This window comes from Notamacropus eugenii, chromosome 3, assembly GCF_028372415.1.
Source record: "Notamacropus eugenii isolate mMacEug1 chromosome 3, mMacEug1.pri_v2, whole genome shotgun sequence".
In the NCBI taxonomy this organism is placed as follows: Eukaryota; Metazoa; Chordata; class Mammalia; order Diprotodontia; family Macropodidae; genus Notamacropus; species Notamacropus eugenii.
This window is the reverse complement of record NC_092874.1, coordinates 399,764,876-399,786,234: the sequence shown is the minus strand read 5'-3', so window position 1 is coordinate 399,786,234 and position 21,359 is coordinate 399,764,876. Positions and strand designations below refer to the sequence as shown.

At 39.2% G+C, this 21,359-nt stretch overlaps 1 protein-coding gene across 6 annotated transcripts in view; it reads left to right on the top strand.

The window, feature by feature from the left end:
- The window catches only part of TMC5 (transmembrane channel like 5), a 137,348-nt gene extending 119,418 nt beyond the window's left edge, over positions 1-17,930 (top strand). For 5 of the 6 annotated variants that reach the window (XM_072598003.1, XM_072598004.1, XM_072598001.1 and 2 more), the window contains 7 exons: positions 2,127-2,300; positions 5,996-6,074; positions 7,760-7,864; positions 13,232-13,297; positions 13,380-13,448; positions 15,901-15,943; positions 17,700-17,930. In XM_072598003.1, the coding sequence (XP_072454104.1) occupies positions 2,127-2,300; positions 5,996-6,074; positions 7,760-7,864; positions 13,232-13,297; positions 13,380-13,448; positions 15,901-15,943; positions 17,700-17,779 (616 nt within the window). In that variant the 3' untranslated portion in view covers positions 17,780-17,930. The remainder of the gene's footprint in view (positions 1-2,126; positions 2,301-5,995; positions 6,075-7,759; positions 7,865-13,231; positions 13,298-13,379; positions 13,449-15,900; positions 15,944-17,699) is intronic. The other variant, XM_072598005.1, reaches the window with a different exon arrangement.
- Positions 17,931-21,359: the final 3,429 nt, after the last annotated feature.

Here is a 21,359-nt window from a genome sequence, read left to right as displayed (position 1 = left end):
TGGTGGTATCAGATCCTTCATTTATCCTCTGTTGCCAAGTCAGAAATGAATGGAATTATACTCAAGAAAAGGCCAATAGCTCAGGCTAGATATGATCTAACTTACTAGCTGTGTGATCTTAAGCAAGTTAGTTTATTTACTTCCTAGAGCCTCAGTTACTACATCTATAAAATGGGGATAAAATTACTGCTACTGCCTACTTCATAGCACTGTGAAGTGAAAGCTGTTTAACCTATGAAGTAAGTATTAGCAATAAAAATAAGCTGAAAGAGAGATCAGTTTTGTGAATCCAGGGCAATTGGCAATCCTAGAACTAAATTCCTTTCAGTCAAGTCCCTAGTACCCTAGTAGTTTATTCACATTGGATTAGCATAATTTGGTAAAATAGAAGCCGGGGGGAAAGTATAGGAAAAGTACTTGGGTCTAGGGGCATATCTATATGTTTACCCTTAATAGACCCCTAAAAGTATGGGCAGAAAAACAATTTATACTATAACATCAATATTATAAAAATGAACAATTTTATGGATATTAATAAACTAATGAAGAATGAAATGACCAAAACCAGGGGACCAATTTATATAATGACAACAACACTGTAAAAAGAAACCACTTTGAAAACCATTTGTCAGAACTACAATCACTACAGTGACCATCTATGATTCCAGAGGATTGATGATGAAATGGGCTACCAATTACAGAGCCATTTAGGATGCAGATTAAGGTATAAATATTTGGGGGAATTTATTTTGTTTGACTCTGCATAGATTGCAAGAAATCCATTTTCCCCCTCCCCCTGCCTCAGTGAGGTGGGAGGTGAGAAGAAGAGGAAACAGACTTTTGTTAATTTTTTAAAAAAGATATAAGGAGGGGGCTATAGATGTGAAAGGTTGCATGCAGTTTCTTCAGATGAGGTCACTGTTATTAGTTTTACTGAAGTTTTACTTTGTTGTAAAAGACTCACGCAAAATGGGGATAATCTGCAAATATATGTAATGTAGAAAGAAAATACATCAATAAAACTAAAATGACCCAACAGAAAAAGGTATGATCAGCATGATGTACTGAAAAGGGCATTGAACTTGAAGTTTTCTAAGACCAGATTCAGAAGGTGGCTCTACCCTTTAACTACTGTGTATTCTCAAGAGAGTCATAAATGCTCTCCTTCCTTATCTGTAAAGTTAGGGTTGATAATACTTGTACTGGCAAGTGCTCACACTGAAAATTTAACCATTGTTTCACATAAGCCCAAACAGGCTGGCTGCATCTAGCTCATTACTGGGAAGATAAGATCCACCTCAGACATTTACCAGCTGCGTGATCCCAGGAAAATCACTTAAGCTTTGTCTGCCTAATACATAAAAGTCATTTTCTAAAACAATAACAATACTGTACTGTCTCTCCTAAGAGGAAAGAGGGGAAAGGAAAACACTTATTTATTGAGTACCAATATGTGACAGGCACTAAGCATTTTTCATATATTATCTCATTTGATTTTCAGATGAACCTTGGGGAGGGAGTATGCTATTATGATCCCCATTTTACAGTTTAGGAAACTGCGATGACAGAGATCAAGTGACTTATCCAGAGTAACATGGCACACAGCTAGTAATGTCCAAGTCCACATTTGAACTCAAGTCTCTTCGTTTTTTGGTTTTCAACATTCACTTTTATAAGATTTTGAGTTCTAATTTTTTTTCTCCCTCCCTCTTTCTCTTCCCCCCTCCCCAAGATGGCGAGCAATCTGATATAGGCTATACATGTACAATCATATTAAGCATATTTCCACATTAGTAATCAGGTCTTCTTGACTCTCAGCCGAGTACTCTATCCGCTGTGCCACCTAGCTGAGTAGTACTCAGTAGAGAGGAAGGGAGTGCTTTGTAAAAAGTAAAACAGTATATAAATATTAGATGTTATTTATTATTAACAATAACATCATTATTACTATAATAGGAGAATTCTTCACTTGCAGCAATTATTCATCTAAGTCCATGGCTGAGAAATCTCTTTGATTTCAGGTTTATAGGACAAGTCAAATGCCAGTAAAATAATGACGAGAGGGAGATCAGAGAAAACACAGTCAGTTTAGAACCAAATCTACATCATTTTCCTTTTCTGCTCAGGTTGAAGCCTTCAGCTCACTGTGGTCCTTTCCAAGGCCTGCCTTCCATCATCCATGCGATCTATGGATGGATTGAAATACTTAGCAGCAGACCAAGCTACTTATGGGTAGTATGGATTTATCGAAATCTCATCGGGAGTGTGCATTTTTTCTTCATCCTCACCCTTCTTGTCCTGTAAGTAGAACAACAAAATAAAATAAGGGGGAAAAATTAAGACTTTGAGGCTAGGACTATGGGTGGGAGGGAGGGTAGAAGAAACAGCTTATAGAATATTGATACATAAAACCCTTGAGTTTAATGGAAACAGCAAAGGAGCATTAGGAAAAGGGACTTCTCATCCAAGCTATGCCTCTAACAATCTCCATGACCTTGAGCAAACTATTTAACATTTCTGTACCTCGGAAATGGAAATATCACCTATTTTTTATTGTTGTTCAGTCATATTTGATCCTCTTGACTGCATTAAATGTGACTAAGGTCACTGACAGAACTAGGATTAGAATCCTGCTCTTCTAAATCCTGGTACAGTCTTTTATATTTATTATACTACCCTGACATTATATTCCAAGTTATTAAGCCATCCATTGTATTTGAAGTATGACACATTTACTCATAGTCCAGGATCTGAGCTCTAGATTCATATACACTAGTCCTGGGGGAAGCCCTTCCACCCAACCCAGAATTCTTGGACTTGCTTTGTTTCCAGTCAAAGTTTCTTCTAGGTAATATCCAAATATAGTTCAGATCTAGGTCTCCACAGATGTGGACAAAAGAATTTCTAGCTCCCATACAAGCATTCAATGTAACCATTAGCTACAGATACAGAACAGCTTTTATTCTACCCCACAGAAAAAAACAAAAACAACATAAAAGATTTAGCTGTTCAGTCATTTTTTAGTCGCGTCCAACTCTTTGTGACCTCATTTAGGATTTTCTTGGCAAAGATACTGGAGTGATTTGCCATTCCTTCTCCAGCTCATTGTATAGATGAGGAAACTGAGGCAAATAGGATTAAGTGACTTGCCCACATCATACAGTTAATAAGTATCTGAGCTGAGATTTGAACTCAGGTCTCCCTGACTCCAGGTCAAGTGCTGTATCACCTAGCGTCATCTAGCTTCACTATAAAGACTCAGAGGAGCACATAAATGGTACTTATGATTCTCCTTCCCTTTTCAGCGAGTTCCACCTACCCTTCAAGGGCCTCTGTAAAAACCAAATTCATAGAATGCTCTGGAAAGGGAAACAAATTTGAGGTTCCTAAGAAAGAAATCCCCCCAACACTCCATGAGTCCTTTCATCAGTGAGACCCATTTAGTATCCAGCCTTATGGTACTACCTGCTACCCTAAGGACTCAGATTCCTTCTTGGAAGAGAAATGCATTTCGGATTTCTAGAGAAGCATCTTCCTAGCATTCCAGTAAATGTCACTCTTGTCCTGGAGGCCTGTACAAACATCCAACTTCATACCACCTCACAGTAAGAGAGCAAAGTCAGGATCTTTTGTTCCCTCACCTTGTGATTTTAGTCCTTTGGTGTTCTTAATGTTCTAGGGGCTTCATACTAATTATTTTTTCTCCTGAAAAGGCTAGTGATGCTCAAAGAACTCTCTGGAAGATGAGATTTGGGAACTCTCAAACTTGGAGTGTTTAACAAGACTAGCGCTCCTGAAACACCTCTTTCTCATGCTAGAAGCTTGGGTTATGGAATCAAGCTGTCCAAGAAATCTTTTTTTTGGTTGTCTAGGCTAGGATTCAGGAACTCCCACTACTTGTACCATCCTCTCCATACCTGCTAGATCTTGGTCTAGGAAGTTAAGTCACAACCTCTGCAAGGCTGAGACCAGGAATTAGAAGTCTAGCCTTCTCAGACAAACATATATACAATTTTCTTGTACCTCTGCCTTAAAGCAACCATTATCAACTTCTGGCAGAGGAAATTTCTCTAGTGCCTCTAGTGCCCTTGGTTTTTCTTAACTTTGCTGTTCTCTCATTTGTCCTCTAAAATAAGTTCAGCCAAAAGGCATAATTCTGACTCAATAAACTGATTCAATAAAATCATCTCCATTGCCCAGGTGGCATTTTTAATTTCCTCCAAGAGGTTACCAATGGCACCCTACTAAAAAGCCCAGGAAGCTTAGTGACCTAGTAGATGTAGCACTGGTCCTGGAGTCAGGAAGACCTAAGACACATTCTAGGTCTATGACTCCTTGGAAGTTCCTTAACTTCATTTGCCTCAGTTTCCTCATGTGTAAAATAAGGATAGTAACACCTAACTCCCAAAGTTATGAGAATCAAATAAGATAATTTTGGTAAAGTTCTTTGCAAACCTAAAAGGGCTATATAATGTTAACCATCACCATCATCATCATAATCAACTAAGTCCCAAATAAAACACCTGTAAACTTCTCTAGTCGATCAAGTAACTTTTCTTGATCTATCTCCTATACACAAATCTATTGCTAAACATACCTGAGGTATACAACAAAGCATAACTGTTTTCCTAAACCAACAGAAAGCAGAAAACTCAGTAGCTTTTAAGCCAATCCAAAATCTAAAAGCTCTGAGACCCAAAGCGAGTGGTTCAAAACGTTCTATCATGGGTCTCAAGAAAGGAAGAAAGCAAAAAACAAGTATTTATTAAGCACTTACTGTATGCCAGGCACTATCTGAATACTGAGGATACAAATACAAACAGAAAGAAAGACAACCCCTGCCTCAAACAGACAACACAGGAAAGAGGGCTTTAAAAAGTAGGAGTAAAGGTATCTGGTACAGGGACATGGTTTTGAGGTCCAAAAGTCAAGATCAGAGCCGGGAGGGAAACGAAGGCTGGCTAGATTAGGCCCCTCAATAAAATGGAGGTCCCAAGAGAGACTCAACAATGGGAGAGGGGGGTTGATCTGGCAGAAGGATATTCCAGGGTGAGAAAGTCATGGTAATGGTTGAATGTTCTAGGGCAAGGAGGCCCAAATGCTGAGGGAAGTTCCAGGATAAGACAACAGCTGATGCATAGGTTTGAATTCCAGAAGTCAGAAGCAGATGGAGCAACTGGGAGTCACAGTGGATAGTGCACTCAGCCTGGAGTTGGGAAGACCTGAGTTCACATCTGGCCTCAGACACTTACTAGCTAGCTGTATGACCCTGGGCAAGTTGCTTAACCTTTTTTGCCTCAGTTTCCTCATCTGTAAAATAAGCTGGAGAAGGAAATGGCAAACCACTATAGTATCTTTGCCAAGAAAATCCCAAGTGGGACCACGAAGAGTCTGAAATGTCCGAATGACAACAATAGAAGTGGAGATTGAAGGGCTCTGATACAATCAAGACACTGATTTATTATAGCCAACATCTCTTAGTGTTCTTTGTGGTCCAAATTTTAAGCATCTTGGTTTTATGATCTGATGCCATAAAAGTGCAGTGAATAGAGTGTTAGACTTGGATTTGGGAAGACGCGAGTCCAGATCTGGCCTCAGGCACTTAGTAGCTGTGTGACCCTGGGCAAGTTACTTCACCTTGTTTGCCTCAGTTTCCTCATCTATAAAATGGGAATAATAATGACTCCCACCTCCCAGGATTGTTGTGAAGATCAAAAAGATAACATATAAAGTGCCTGCAAACCTTAAAGGGCTGTGTAAATACTAACTAGTACTAAAGAACACCTGCAGAAGTCCTATTTTCCCCTGTTCATATCTACCATATAGTAGCTACCCCAGCATGAGAGAGAAGATGCTGTATTCCTTGGGGGTATTAGCTGCATAGCTGTCTTGCTGCCAGAGCTCATGGACTTCCATGTGTGTTTTGTTAAAACAATATCATAGATTCCTGCCAGAATGATTTGCATTTTTTTGTTTTCTTTTTTTTTATTTTAAGGATGATCACATATCTTTACTGGCAGATAATTGAAGGAAGGAAGATCATGATCAAACTCCTACATGAACAGATCATCAATGCAAGTTCCTTACTACTGTTCTCTTTTTCTCTTTTAAATTTGAAAATAACCATAGACATATTCTTTGGGTCCCATTTCTTCACTGAGTCCTGCTAAAGCAGGGGTTCTTAACCTGGGGTCTATGAACTTGGGGGGGTGGTGTATGTGTATGTAGATGTGCATGCATGTGCATGTATACACATACATGTATGTGTATACATATAATAACGTGTGGATGAACGCACATATATACATACACACTTGTGTGTATGTATGTATATGTGCAGATAACTATACTTCAATATAATTCATTTCCTTTATAATACCATGTATTTTATTTTATGCATTTAAAAAATTATTTTAAGAAGGGCCCCATAGTGTTCACCAGACTACCAAAGGAGTCCATGAAATAAAAAAAGTTAAGAACTCCTCTGCTAAAAACCTGAAGAGTTTATGAATTTTCCCAGTGGGAATAGAGAAAAAAATTGGATTCTCCAATTATATAAATGTCCTGGGGGTTATACTTGAACTAAAATTCTGTATAATAACTAGGGTATGGGTGGGTCACTGATAGCCTAGGTTTGGTAGTAGGATAGATTTATTTCCTTCATCATGTATCCCAGCATCAGCATCATCATACAACTGTCATCACTTTGAATGTTTCTGTATACAGTGAAAGAGTTTGGCAAATCATACTCTAAAAAACTTTGATCTAAATGACCTGAGTGATGCAACCCAGCACAGAATTTGGGTTTACTCCCAGTCAGCCATATAGTATGGAATGGCCCTACAAATGCATGAGTATGTGTAGCTACTTAGAATCATAGAATCTTAACATTTGAAGAGTCCTCCAAAGTTATTTATTTCAACCCCTACATGAATTATGAATCTCTTCTGCAATGTCTCAGACAAGTGGTCAAGCCACCACAGAGAACTCACTGCTTTATGGAGCAGTCCTCAAAGAATGCCACTGAACATACCTTGTCTACAGAATTACTGACCTGAAAACTACAATACAAGAGTCACTAATCACCTGGGTAGGGCATTGTGCCCATGTCTTAGTTAAAATACTCATATGTTAATATTTGGAAGAAATTTTCCTAGATCTGATCTGTTGGCACAGTTTACTTCATTAACTGGAAATGAAATATAGAATGTTTGCATTGACTTTAATGGACCAGGAAATGCAAGACTGGGACGCGTTCTCTGGGGAGTGGTTGGAGAAGAGGCATGGCATGAAAATGAATCAGGAAGAGCAGATCTAGGATTTACTAGGGCACATAGAGTGGCTACCAGAATGAGGAGGGAGATGGCAAGAGAGATGCCAAGAAGAAAAAGGAAGGGTGCAGAAGACAACTTCATATTTGTCATAATTGCCCAAGAGTTCTAGGAAATCTAAGTCTCCTGGCACCAAGACCAAAAGCACTTCCAATTTTCTAGATTCCTCACTATGCACTATTCCTCACTTCTCCCATTAGAGAAGGAAGAGAAAATGAGGTGTTGGTGGATTAGTCAAAATCTGTTACAATTTCATTTCACATCAAGGAAAAACGTGGTGACTGTTCTTCATCCAATTCTTATAACCCTTTCTCCAAACTGAATGTTCTAATGAGGTATGAAAATCAAACTGCTTCCTCTGTCCAAGAGTTTTCTCTCACTTTTGCCATTTGTTCCCCATATCTTTGTGCCACTCTTGTTTTGGACAGGAGGGAAAAGACAAGATGTTTCTTGTGGAGAAACTTTCAAAGCTCCTGGAGTCCCAAAAGAAATCAAGTAATTTCACACTGGCTCAAGAAAGGAGAGAACAGGAGGTGAGTCTCAAGGCCTAAGGCTGAGTCCAGGCTTCTCCTGAGGTGTACTTCCCTTTGAATATCAATGAGGTGTAGTAATGGAAAGAGTCTGGACCAAAGAATCTGAAGGCTTGAATTCTAGTCCCAGCTGGGTCACAAAATGCCTGGGTGGTCACTTATACTTTCTGAACCTTTTCTCATTGATTCTCTTTTTAAAAAGAAAGGGATAATTTTTCTTGCCATGATTCCATCAAGGGCTATTATGAGTACTAAAAAATGAAATACTATAGGTGTGACATTTCAAAAGTTTGAGAGACATAGTTTCTGGGTAATTTAATCATTTTATTAATAAGGCTAGAATGCTTATTAATAAAAGAGGTCAGTGGTCCTCTCAAGTGCCAAAGACTCCTTACGGTGGGTTCACAGTTTATATACCCTTGAAAGAGTAGGTGTTCCTGAGGGTGGCAATCAACTCAGATGGGTTAACAATTAATGAGAGAGTGAATATTATAGTGAGAGACTAGCTACATTATGTAGGGATAAAAATTATCCATTCTACAATAAGAGAGATTGAGGCAAAGTTCTGAGTCAATGGAACACAAGGGTCCATGGTCCCCTCTAATGAAGTGGACCTCAGATCTTCCTTATGATCTGAGATGCCCCCTCCTTCCCGGACTCTATTTTTATAAGCTTAGATATCTAAACATTCAAGAACAGCTATATCAAATACAGAATAATTCCATTGGTTGACGTATGATGCGTAGGCTAAAATATGCAAAACAAAGTATCAGCAAGGTCACAGGTTGAGCAGCAGGGTCACAAATTGGGTGAAGCAAAGAGTATCTCCACTGGCTACGTGGTCATAAGATTGTCGTGAGATGGACACCTACTTATGTTGGACTAGAGAGAATGGTTTAGAAGTACAAAAATAAATTTGGGGCACACTCTATGTCACCTCTGCCACATTCAGCTTGGTCACCATGACAACCTCTAGCTAACTTCCTATGATTACGTAAATGATTTTATCATCTGCAGCTCACAGCTCTGGGGCTAAGTATACAGAATTTATAATCACTACACTTATATCAAATTGATTAATACTGATTGGAATAGAGTAGGGGTCCTCAGTGAATCAACTTCCTCAATTACAATGAACATCTTGAGGTACAGTGAGTTGGATCACCCAAGTCTTGGTCCAGGAGACTTATCAAATTCCATATCACCTGTCTGAGGAAACACAATGAGCAAGAAATCTATCCATTAACCTAAACTTAGAATTTACTTGTTCTATCTGATTAGATCTTAGCCTGGGTGAGTCTTTACCCAAGATTTCCCACACTGGTGGATATAAAAATAGAAAATGCCAAAGAAATGATCCTTCGCCTTTAAAGGGAGATGAAACTATGTTGCACAAGGTATTCTTGGATACTCACACTTCAAAAAAATGTGGATAGGTTCACACATTAAAAAAATCTGAGACAAACAGAGGTTAAGATTTGGTCTTAGAGGTAAGATGGAACCACTGGAGTTTATTGAGTAGAGTGGGAGAGGGGGAGTGACACAGTCAGACCTGTTTAGTAAATTAACTTGGGCAGATGTGTGGGGGATGGATTAGAATGGAGAGTAACTTGATCCAAGAATATCAATTAGAAAATATTGAATACTAACTTTACACATTGGAATGTTGCTCCACAATAAGGAATGAAAGGGCAGAATATTGCTGTGACTTTTACAAAAGGCAAGAAGGGTGTTCAGAAACTCAGAGAATCACATGATTAATTAAAAATTCTTGAGAATGTCTGTCAAGTAGCCGAGGATCAGGAAGTAGAAGGAGTACTAAGTAGCAAGGATGGTGAACAAACAATAGATTACCAGATTTACAGATTAAATTCCAAAAGACTGCAAGAAGCCACAAAAGAAGCCAAAAACTTTGTAAAACAAATTAAGCTTTTGCTTCTTCAGACAAAAATGGGAAAAACAGAAACAGCACAAGTTCATTCATTCACGGGTAGGGAACCTGCGACCTCAAGGCCACATGTGGCCCTTGTCGAAACTCAGTAAATTGCAGAGTCTGTTCTAGGAAAGAGACAAGTGAAATCAGAGTGTGTGTGTGTCCGTGGTTTAATTTGTCTCAAGCTGGCTTGACATGCATTGCTTAAAAGTCCAGTCCAAAACTGGACCCCCCCCCCCCACCAAGGGGGCCAGTTCAGAACTGGCTCAGTTTGGGATTTGGGAGTACAGGGTTATATGCCCTTCTAAGAGTAGGCAAGGTGTTCCCAAGGGGTGCCAGTCAACCCTGATTGGTCAACACAACTGGGAGATGGGTTATATTAAAATGAGGTCTTTTGAGTACATGATTTAGGTCGCTTAATCTTGGTCAACTGAGCCTGGTGTCATCTTGCCATCATTCTATCCTATAAGAATCTGTCTACACCCAAGCCTGAATAAGATAAAATCAGAGATAAGAAGATTCAATGCAATCTCTTTATCAGTGATGTCCTGAATAACTTTGGAGCAGAAAGGGGAGGAGACTGGGAACTCTGAGTCTCCAACACACAGATTACCAAGTGAAATAATTTTTCATACCTTTCTAGATCCTCAAGTACAGTGCCTTCACTAAATCCAAATGATTCAAAATATTCCAAATCCAAATGATTTGGTCAAAGGGTTGTACTTGAGGACCTAGAGGGCCACATGTGATCTCAACGCCACACGTTCCCCACCCCTTATAGGTAGTGGATAGTTCTGTACTCTGATCATGTTGAGAAATCATGTATCTGAAAATGCAACAATGAAACTTTGTGTAAGTGATTTATAATCCAATATATTAATAAACCTTATCTGTTTTCAAGGTTTAACAGTATATCAAGATCACTGAGCCCTTTAACTGAGATGTTCCTGATATACATACCTTGGAACTGGGTGCTAATTTTTATTACAAAAGAAATAGAAGAAATGGTCTTAAAAATCCAACTGCTTAATATAGTAGAGGCAACCATGCAAGAGTAGATAGAGACCTGGCCTGCCAGTCAAGAGAGTCTAGTCCAAGTCCCACCAGGGACAAACTGACTTCACGTCCCTGGGCAAATCACTTAATCTTTCAATGCCTCAAACATTTCTAAGACTAAAAATTGCAGAGAAAGTGCCAGGCTGCACAGATAGCATTTCTTACTCTGTGCTCCCGATACCACTGAAATCATGGGTCCAGTCAAAAAAACAAAACAAAACTGTAAGAGAAGACACCAACATATATGAGAGATGTGAAAAACATAAATGAAACATAAACAGCTATTCATTCATTAAGTAATAACCAACATTTATATGTTATTTTAACATCAGCAAAGAATTTTGTGTACATGATCTCATTTAATTCTTTCCACAACTCAGAGAGACATCCTGGCATAAAGGATGGACTTGGAATCAGAAAGATTCGAGTTCCAATCTCACCTCAGACACTAGTTGTATGACTTCTTTGAGCCTCAGTTTCCTCATTTGTAAAACAGTGATGATAATAATAGTACCTATTTCACAGAACAGTTGAGAGGATGAAGTGAGATAATATGTATAAAGGACTTTTAAAACCCCAAAGAGCTATACAAATATTAACTGGCATTAAGTGACTTCCCCAGCTTGACACACCCTTTAAGTGTCAGAAGCAGATTTTGAACTGGATGTTCTTGACTCAGGCTAATATTCTATCTACCACCCCATCCTGCCACTACATGTGTAGTAAAAGGAACACTGAAGTGAGAGTTAGATTTGAGCTTCAGTCCCAACTTTATCAGTTGGGGGACTTAGGACAAGAGCCTTCCTATAGAACTATGTAATCAAATATCAAAAATTACATAAGACTAATGGAAGTATTTTGCAAACTAAAAACAACCATACAAAAGGGTTTTATACATGATTCATATTCCTGCTGCCCAAATGGGACTGATTTCTGAAAATTCCCCAAGGGTAGGGATTTTTTAAACTCATTTCATTGAATACTTATTCCATGTTGAGTGACCATGGCAATATGAAGGAAAAAACCAGTTTTATCCTCAGCTTGAGGGTTTTTGAATAGGCCCCAATATTATTTTTCCCGTCAGGGAAAAGGTGTCTTCCTGAATATCCATAATGAGCCATACTAAAAAGAGTCCCAAATACCAGGATTTTGGTCATCTGAATATGTCTCACTTCAATTTATTTCTCCCTTTCCCTCTTTCCCATTCTCTGAAAATCAAAATTTATTTTCCTTTTTCTACTTTTTCTTTTCACCTTTCTTCCTCTCTCTCCCTTTTAGCTCTGTTACCCTTTCTCCTCTTTATCTCTTTTATCACTTTGGCTTCCATTTAATCTTTTCTCCCTTACTTCCCTTTCTCCCTCTCTTCTTTTTTCCCTTCTGCTCATCTTGTTCTCTCCCCATGACCTCCTACCTTTCCCTTAAAACCATTGATGACATTCTGGATTAAGGAGACAGCTAAAACCAATACTGAGTACTTTATAAGCCTGCCACCATAATGTATTCAGTAAAAGAATGAAATGACCCCAAAGCCTAAATAAAACCTCTCTGCAACCCGGAGTCACTTAAAAGCACAAGGCCCTAGAAGTAATTTCACCTGTCAGAATATTAAAATTGTAGAAATTTAGAGTCCATGACCAGATTCTGACTCTGTACAGAATCAATGTTGGGAATTAAGAGAAGGGACAGTGTCCAGACAGGAAGACAGACATTCCCCAGTCCTTCTAATTAAATTCCTCCCCTCTCTGGGCTAAGAGAGAGTCACAGGTGACAGGATACAAAAAACAGTGGATGAAAATTAACTTCCAGATATTTTAGGCATTTGGTAGTTATTTTCAATATTGACTTTCTATTATTTCCTCTTGTATTTTGTTATTTGCCATATAGAAATCCTCCTGATTTTTATGAATTTGTTTTATGTAGTGCCACTCTACTGAATCAACTGTCTCATTTTTTTTTACAGATTCTCTAGAACTTTCTAAGTAAACCATCATTTCATCCTCAAATAAATCTGGTTTTGTCTTCTTTTTGCCTTAACATATTTATTATTATCACAACAAGATACATCCATACCTCCTTTCCTTCTTTGCAAAGGCAGGGGACTATGGCTATACAGTGTTGCCTATAGTGTGTGTTGTTTAATTTAGCTGAATCACTTTTTCATTCCTCTCTCCTTACTCTGTTTTAAGGATGACCCCCTGGGTGAAAGAGGGGAAGGGATATGATGATACAAAAACAAAGATATCAATGATTTTACTTCTTAAAAGTCAAAGGCTTAAAATCATGATCAGCATTATTCCCGTGAAATAAATTAGAATGAGTATTAAAAATAATTTTAACGGTATGTGACTTGGGTTTTAACATGACTTTTTGGCTCTCTGCAGATGGAGTTAAGGAATAGCCTGGATAAGTCAATGGATCTGTCAAAAAGAAGCAGAACATCTCTTAGGGTAAGATATTTACCCCCAGTCACAGATCAAGGTTCCAGGTTGTGTCATTTGGGATCTAATATGAACATTCTTCTGTCTGTAGAGAGAACCTGGGACAGGCCTAGACAGGTCATCAGCAGATCTGACAAGCAGAAGCAGAATTTCTCTTAGGGTAAGAGGATGAATGGACAAACTTAAGTCACGGTACCTACCTCTCACTTCTTAAAAGGGAAGCCAGAGGCAGCTAAGCAGTGCATTAGATAGAATGACTGCCCTGGAATCAGGAAGACCAGAGTTCAAATTTATCTCAGATACTTAATAGCTCTGTGATGCTAGGCAAGTCAATTAACCTCTGTTTGCCTCAGTTTACTCATTTTTAAAATGGGATAATACCACCTAACCTTGAAGGGGTTGTTTGTAAGAATCAAATAAAATGCTTAGCACAGTGCCTAGCACATAATAAGTGCTATATAAATGTCAGCTATTATTTATAATTATTGTTATTATTATATGAGACCAGTATATCTAAATAGAGTTCATAGGTTCTGCAGGACTTGAGAGGACCCCACAAGCTCATGCTCAAAGCTGTTTCCCAGCTTTATTCTGTGAAAAATTAAGTACACTCATCCAAGAGGGTTAATTCTTTTTTTTTAATTATATTTTTATTCTGAACTTAACAAACACCGAATAAAATGGATATTTCCATATATATATATATATATATATATATATATATATATATATATAGTAGAACTGAATAAGATGGTTGCACATGTAACTGCAGGACTAGGAGCAATGAGTGGAAGTTAGAGAAGAAAAATTTAGGTGCGCTGTAGAGAGAGACTTGCTATCGCAAAGTGCAGTGGATTGCTTTGGGATTTAGGAAAGCAGAAGAGGAAGAAAGGGAGAAAGAAAGGAATAAATGGAGGAAAAGAGGGAAGAAAATAAGGAAGGGAGAGAGGGAGGAAGGAAGCAAGGAAAGAAGGGAAGGAGGGAGGAAGAAAAGAAGGAAAATAGGGAGAGGAAAGAAGGAAGGAAGGAAAGAAAGAAAGAAGGAAGGAAGGAAAGAAGAAAGGAAGGAAGGGAAGAAGTGGTATTAAGAGCCTACTATGTGCTAGGCACTGTAAGGTAGGTCCTACTATGATCCTCATTTTACAGTTGAAGAAATGGAAGCAGACAGAAGTTAAATGATTTGCACAGGGTCACAGTAGCTAGTGTCTGAAGTTAGATTTGAACTCAGTTCTTCCTGGCTTCAGGCTCAGTGCTCTATCTATTGGGACCATCTAGTTGCAAATTAATTTCTCCCTCACTTGCTGTGTGAAAATCAGAGGCTGGATAAGTACTTATGGATGTTGTCAAGGGGACTCCTAGGCTGGATAGCTCTCAGGTATATTTCCACTCATAGGTTTTGTACGTTAAAATCTCTTGCCCTAAGTTACAAAGCAAGCAAGTGCTGGGACTGTTGCATTAGGTGATGGAAGATAGAGGTCACAGGCTAGTTTCTCCAGTCCAAATGTGACTTTATTCCTCCATGCAGAGACATCCAGGATAGACCTAGATTGGTTGGCAGACCAACCAAATAGAAGCCATGTTTCTGTTAGTGTAAGATGACTTTCTAAAGTCACAAAGCAAGCATCAGTGCAGCTGCTTCTTGGGTGGGTGGCAAAAGGATTACAGTACTGACATGAATTTTCTCCTTTCTGTAGAACTTTAGAATGACTGGACAGTTAGTATTACCAAAAAGAAATAGCAGTTTTCTTAGGGCAAGATACTTAATTAAATCCACCGTTAAAGGGCAAAGCCAGCTTAAAATCCCAGCCATATTCATTCCTGATTCATTCTTTTTTTTTTTTCAATTTATTTATTTATTTTTAGTTTTCAACATTCATTTCCACAAGATTTTGAGTTTCAAATTTTCTCCCCATCTCTTCTCTCCCCCCATCACTGAGACAGATGATTTTTTTTTTTTAATTCTCTTTTACTAAAAACAGTTACACACTCAGCAATGATATACACTGACAAGTATGGCTCTCCAGATCCTTGCACATGGGGACAAAACCAGGTTGATAACAACAGATCGCGCAGGAATGATAAGTCCAAAGAGCTCATTTATATAGGATTTATGAAAAAGTGGACCTCAGTATATTTAATATCATCTTGGATTTCATAACTAAGAGTTACAAATGTCCTTTAAATTGTTAACACTATGCAGCCTAGTCAGCCTCTTTTAGGATCTAAACTGGCCTGGACATAATATTCAAGTAACATCCAAAGACCACCCAGCCTAAGGTCCACTTTCTGGACCTTGTCTTTAGTTTGATTGCTGTCAGTTAGGTTATCTCAGTATAGGAGTGCGATTTGGGTCTACCTCACAAAGCTGTTATATAAATGAGCTGTTATTTTTTAGTAGTACAAGGCTACTGAATTCTCATAGCAGTGAAATAGGAACTATCCAATCCCTGAGATCTTTGAAAGACATTTATGATATTGTCCTCTCACTGTAACTTTCCTGATTTTTTTTGTTTGGGCACTTAAGAAGTATTGAATATAAATAATGCATCAAGAGGAAGGGCCTAAGCTCTCTGATAGTATTGTGACATCCTTGTTTTTTATTCTCTTTTCAGAATCAAAATTCTGTGTTTATGGAAGAAGAATACTTTAACCATGGTGAGTAACTGAACTACTAGTCCGTCATAAACAAGGGACAAGTGAAATTCTTCCAAGGACAAGTAAGAGTTGTGTGTGACTCTAGGGTCATTTGCACAGGGGAAAGTCACATGGCCTTTCTAGGTTTCGGTATCTTCATCAATAAAATGAGAGGGTTAGACTAGATGGTTTCTGATAGGGTCCCTTACGGAAGCAAGGTGGCACAATGGATAGAATGCTGGGCCTGAAGTCAGGAAGACTCATTTTCCTGAGTTTAAATCTGACCTCAGATACTTACTAGCTGTGTGACCCTGAGCTAGTCACTTAGCCCTGTTTGCCTCAGGTTCCTGATCAGTGAAATGAGTTGGAGAGGGAAACAGCCAGTCACTCCAGCATCTTTGCCAAGGAAACCCCAAACGAGGCCACAAAGAATCAGATATGACTCAACGACAACAACATCGAGGTCCCTTCCAGCTCTAAATCTATAATTTTCTTTCCTTTGCCTCATTTCTTTGGGACAGTAGCACGTGTGAATTTCAAATGACCCAAGTGCTTGGGCCTAGGAGTCAAAGAAGAGAGTTTTTATTTCTCACTTTGAAGGGCAGAAAAATAGGAGAGAAGGTGGGCCCAAGGAACAGGTTCAAGTCTGCATGGTCAAATCCTTGGGTTTCAAGTCAGGGTTGATGGCTTCAGCTAGACCTCCTCATCAACCTTTTGTCTTAGTGCTTATTATTATGAATGATGAATTCATGTTGCTTTCATTTGATGCCTATGAAATTGACAAAAATTGGAAACAGTATTGAGAGGACTATGGGAAGATAATCACACCAATATACTATGAATTAGTCTAGTTGTTTTGGAAAAGTTTGTGATTATGGAAGACACGGGACTGTTAGTAACTTTTGGTTCTAGCCCTTCCACTACTGGGCATAAGCCCTAAGGATAACACTTACAGAAAGATTGGGATATGGATGTTCACTAGACTTATAATTTCAGTGGTATAGGGAAGTACCAAATGAAAAAGCTCTCTCTACCAACATAGGTCAGCACCTTCTCTACAACTTATATAGTCTTGGAATTGCCAACACTACTGAGACATTAGAAGGCATGCCCAGGTTCATGTAGCCAGTATATGTGGGGGCAATGACTTGCCTAGGATTGTTCAGAGGGAGGGTCTTTCATACTGACAGAGGAATGAATAATATATTCCTGTCACATCTGTACAAAGAAATGTCCATAGCAGTACTTTTGAGGTGGGAAAAAAAACTTGGAAGAAAATAGATACTCATCCATTGGGAATTGGCTGAATGAATTATAGTTATTAATATAATGAAGTGTTATTATACCCCAAGAAATAAAAATATGAGAAATTTAGAGAAACATGAAGAGACTTGTATAAGGGGATGGTGAGTAAAGAAAAAGAACACTTTATACAATGATTACAAAAACGTAAACGACAGCATTAAAAAGCAGCTGCCCTCTGGTGAATGAATGGCTCTGGTCCTGGATAACTCAACAGGAGGCACATTTCCTGTCAGCCAAGCAATCAAGACCATTCCTGGCAGGAGCCATCAGAAATGGATGCGATCATAGTGAAAGTCAGCCATTGCTCTAGTGTTCCATTGGCTTTCCTTAAATGGTTTTCTTGTTACCAGGAAAAGATTCAAATACTGGGGAGGGGAGAAGCAATTTAGGAAAAACAAGTGTGGTGCAAAAGCAAAAGGTAGCAGTAAAATTTAAAAAAAACAACTCATCATGATACTTTTGTTAAACCCAGATACAAGACAACACACTGCAATAACAGATGAAGATTCTTCTGAAGCCTTAAGGCTAGCCATGATGGCTAGACGACAGTAAGAAAGAGAGGGATGAAGGAAGTTTAAAAATGCTTACAATTCACATCCTGAACCTCCTACCAGAAGAAGAATATCAATCACTTGCTGGAAATATACATGTTGGAAAGTTGGCAATGTAGCAAAGCAAATATCAGAGTAAAATTGGAAAGTTCTGTGCAGTTTCTTCTGACTCTTTTTTCACTTTTAACTGAGATAAAGCATGTTTTGGTTTTCTAGTAAAGACTACTGTCATATTTAAACTTGCACTTTAGAGCAAGTGATAAAACAATTTGAAATTATATGTCTAGGCCTCAAAAATGTCAGCGGAAAGTATTCATCTGAATCAGTCAATACAACAAAATGGAAGTCTTTAATGGGGTGAGTTGCAGCTGGGAGAACCACGAAACAAGTGTTGGAGTACCCCAGGAGGAGCAGTGGGAAATAGGGTTATATAGAGTATTATTCAGCTCTGGGTGGAAGAACAGTGGGGCCCCAGGAAGTTTCAGGATTTCCTTGACCAGTCTATTTGAATCTTATCATCTCAATAGCTACCACTTATTTAATGCCTACTAATATGTCAGTGAGATAGATGATTGTGTTAAAAACATGGTTGGTGATGAAAAATATCAAGGAAAATTTATTACAACAAAGTTCAGAAGAATTGAACACTTTGGCCAAAGTTGACTCCACCCCCAACGGGTGGGATGGGTTGGGTTCTCTCATTTGCACCAGATACATTGTTTTGCATAACAAGCAAAAGTCCACAAAGAAAGCGTGGGAATCTTGAGATGAGACAGTATGAGAGATTTGCAAAATAATCAGAACCCTAGGCAATTTATTTGCCTGGGAACCAAAACCAGGTCAAGTCCAGTTAGTTCTCAGTCAAATGTACTTGACAGAACTACAGTTATCAATTATTCATTCTTAAGAAGAGCCAGCACTTGTCTCTCCCTCCCAGGAAAGTAATTCCCTGCTCCTATTCCCACCCCCAATACACACATCCAAACATACCAATTAGGCCTCTGGTGGCCTAGGCACAGGGGAGACGATAGCAAAATAAGGCTGGGTCCTCAGGGAATTTATATTCTAAAAAGGAAAAGAACATAGCATGTCTAGAGGAGTACCCAATAAATACAGAGTAAGCCTGTGGGAAGCTGTAAGCAGCTGGAAAAATAGGGGGAACCTGAAGAGGCCTCATGCAGAAGATGGCACTAGTCTCATCCCTTCTCCAGCCTTTGGGAGTGGTGCTCCTCCTTCCCACGAAGGGAAAATTGTCTTTTCTTTCCAAAATGTTGAAACAGAAACACAATACCCCCACTTGATGCCCATTCAATTAAGATGAAGTCCAAGCCATTCAAGAGCCTTACGAAGGTCAGCAAGCTGACAAGTTAGCTCAGATGTACAGAAAATGTTATCTACATTAATCGTGCACAACTGTTTAAGCTTACATTCATCTCGATAAGGTGGTTGGTATAAAGCTAACACTGGACAAAGACCGAGAAAAAAATCTTTGCCCAAAAAACCAAATCTCACATGATAACAGTAATAGTAAGGTCGAGGTTCTCAAAATGTTGGAGTGCAAGGTTGTCTCAAAAGAATTTTCTCAGGCTGTCTCCAAATCAAGTAAAGGTATTTATTCTGTGTAGCACAACACACCAAGCAGGCTCCTCAGCCCCTTAAGGGACATGTAGCTTAAGGGAGACATCTGATTAAGGGAGATGCCCCCTCCCCAGCCAGGAGAGGCTAGGGTTTTTATAGAGGAAAACCTGTTATGGGCAAGGAGATGAGGTAACTAGGGACACTATAGGCAAAGGGGGCAGGGAGGTAGTTCAGAATCTATGCAAATCATTATACTATAGTTCAGCCCTGGGTGGAAGGGCAGAGGGGCCCCACTTAGTTTCAGTATTTCTTTGACCAGTCTATTTGACTGGTCTCATCATCTCAATAGCTACCATTTACTTAGTGCCTACTAATGTGTCAGTGTGATAGATGATTAATTGTGTTAAAAACAAGCTTGACACTGAAAAGTATCAAGGAAAATTTATTACAGCAAAGTTCAGAGGAATTGAACACTTTGGGCAAAGCTGACTCTACCCCTCTTCAGGAGGAAGGAGCACCTTCTACATTTCATTCTCCCAGAATGAACGGGTAGCTCTCACATAAGACTACAGGAAGACTACAATTTGTTCAGACCAATGCAAGCAACATTATACTGTTCCGAATTTTGAACTTTTCACCACACCATTTATTGGCCACGACTTCATGTTCTCCTCTCTGATAGGTTTTTCCTCAGACAGCTCATCAGGCCTGTGCAAAAGTTTCTGATCTTTAATCTGACCGTGCTAGGTCATAACTCTGATCACTTAAAAAGCTGGGGATTTTAACCTGTGGAAACAGAATTTCTTCCTTGTTTCCCACAATTGGACTCCGATTTTATTCCAATCAGGATTAATCAGTTTGATGTGATTCTGTAGGGGTAGTGGTTATAACTTCTGTTATATTAGGCCCCAGAGCTATAAACTGCAGATTGTAAATTCACTTGCTTAATCATTGAAAGCCAGAGGACCTCCACCTTTATTTTTCCTCATCATAGTGATCAAGTCCAGTATGTGGGAGGTCACTCAATTACATGGAAAGCCCCCAAGCTACTTTTGTTGCCTCTCCATCCCTTGTCATCCCTCTAATGCCCAACATGGGGAGATGACCATGTAGCACTTGATCAACAAGTAGCCATGATTGCCAGCTTGAAGCCTACCTTTCTACCAGCCCATGGGTATACTCATGAGGACCTCTAAAGAGGTCAAGGTAGGTTTGTCCAAGTCTGATCATTTAGCCATTTGTCAAACAATGGGATTCTGTATTTTGTATAGACTCTCCTGGAGGGTCAAGGGCAAGGTCTATCAACCAATGATATTCTACATTTGGTCTGCTCCACCTGTACCTGTATTGTTCAGGCATCAAGCACCATAAAACTAAGGTCCTGGAGGAAGGGGGCACTTCAGATCATGAGGAAGCTCTGAGGACCACTTCATTAGAGGAGACCATCAACCCTTTAGTGGAGTGTTGTTAAAAACACACTTGACACTGAAAAGTATCAAGAAAAATTTGTTAGACTTCAGAAGAATTGAACGCCTTGGCCAAGGTGAACTCCACCCTTCTTCAAAAAGGGGGAGAGAGAGAGAGGGAGAGAGAGAGAGAGAGATGACAGCTAAGAGGGCATTTTTATAACGTTAGTGCCGGACAAATCCTCCCATCAGAGGACAGATTGGTCTGTTCTCTTTTGGGTCACGATCTTTTGACATGCCCACTGTATGTCATTAATCAAGCACAGTTGGATTTTAGGTGACCCTGCCAGTGACCTCAGTTGGTTTAAGCTGGATCAGTTCTGTCTTTTTGGGTTTTTCTGAAAGCCCCTAACCATTTTCTGACTGGTCAGGGCCACCTGAAGTTTTCATTCAGCCTTAGGGGCTAATGACCTTTGTGGACACTTAACCCCTGCTCTCTCTTACACGTTTCTGCCCTTCTTTACCTGATTCTGCTAGATCACAACTGTGATTAGCTATCACCACTGAGAGTTTTGACCCAGTGGAAACAGAACCCCT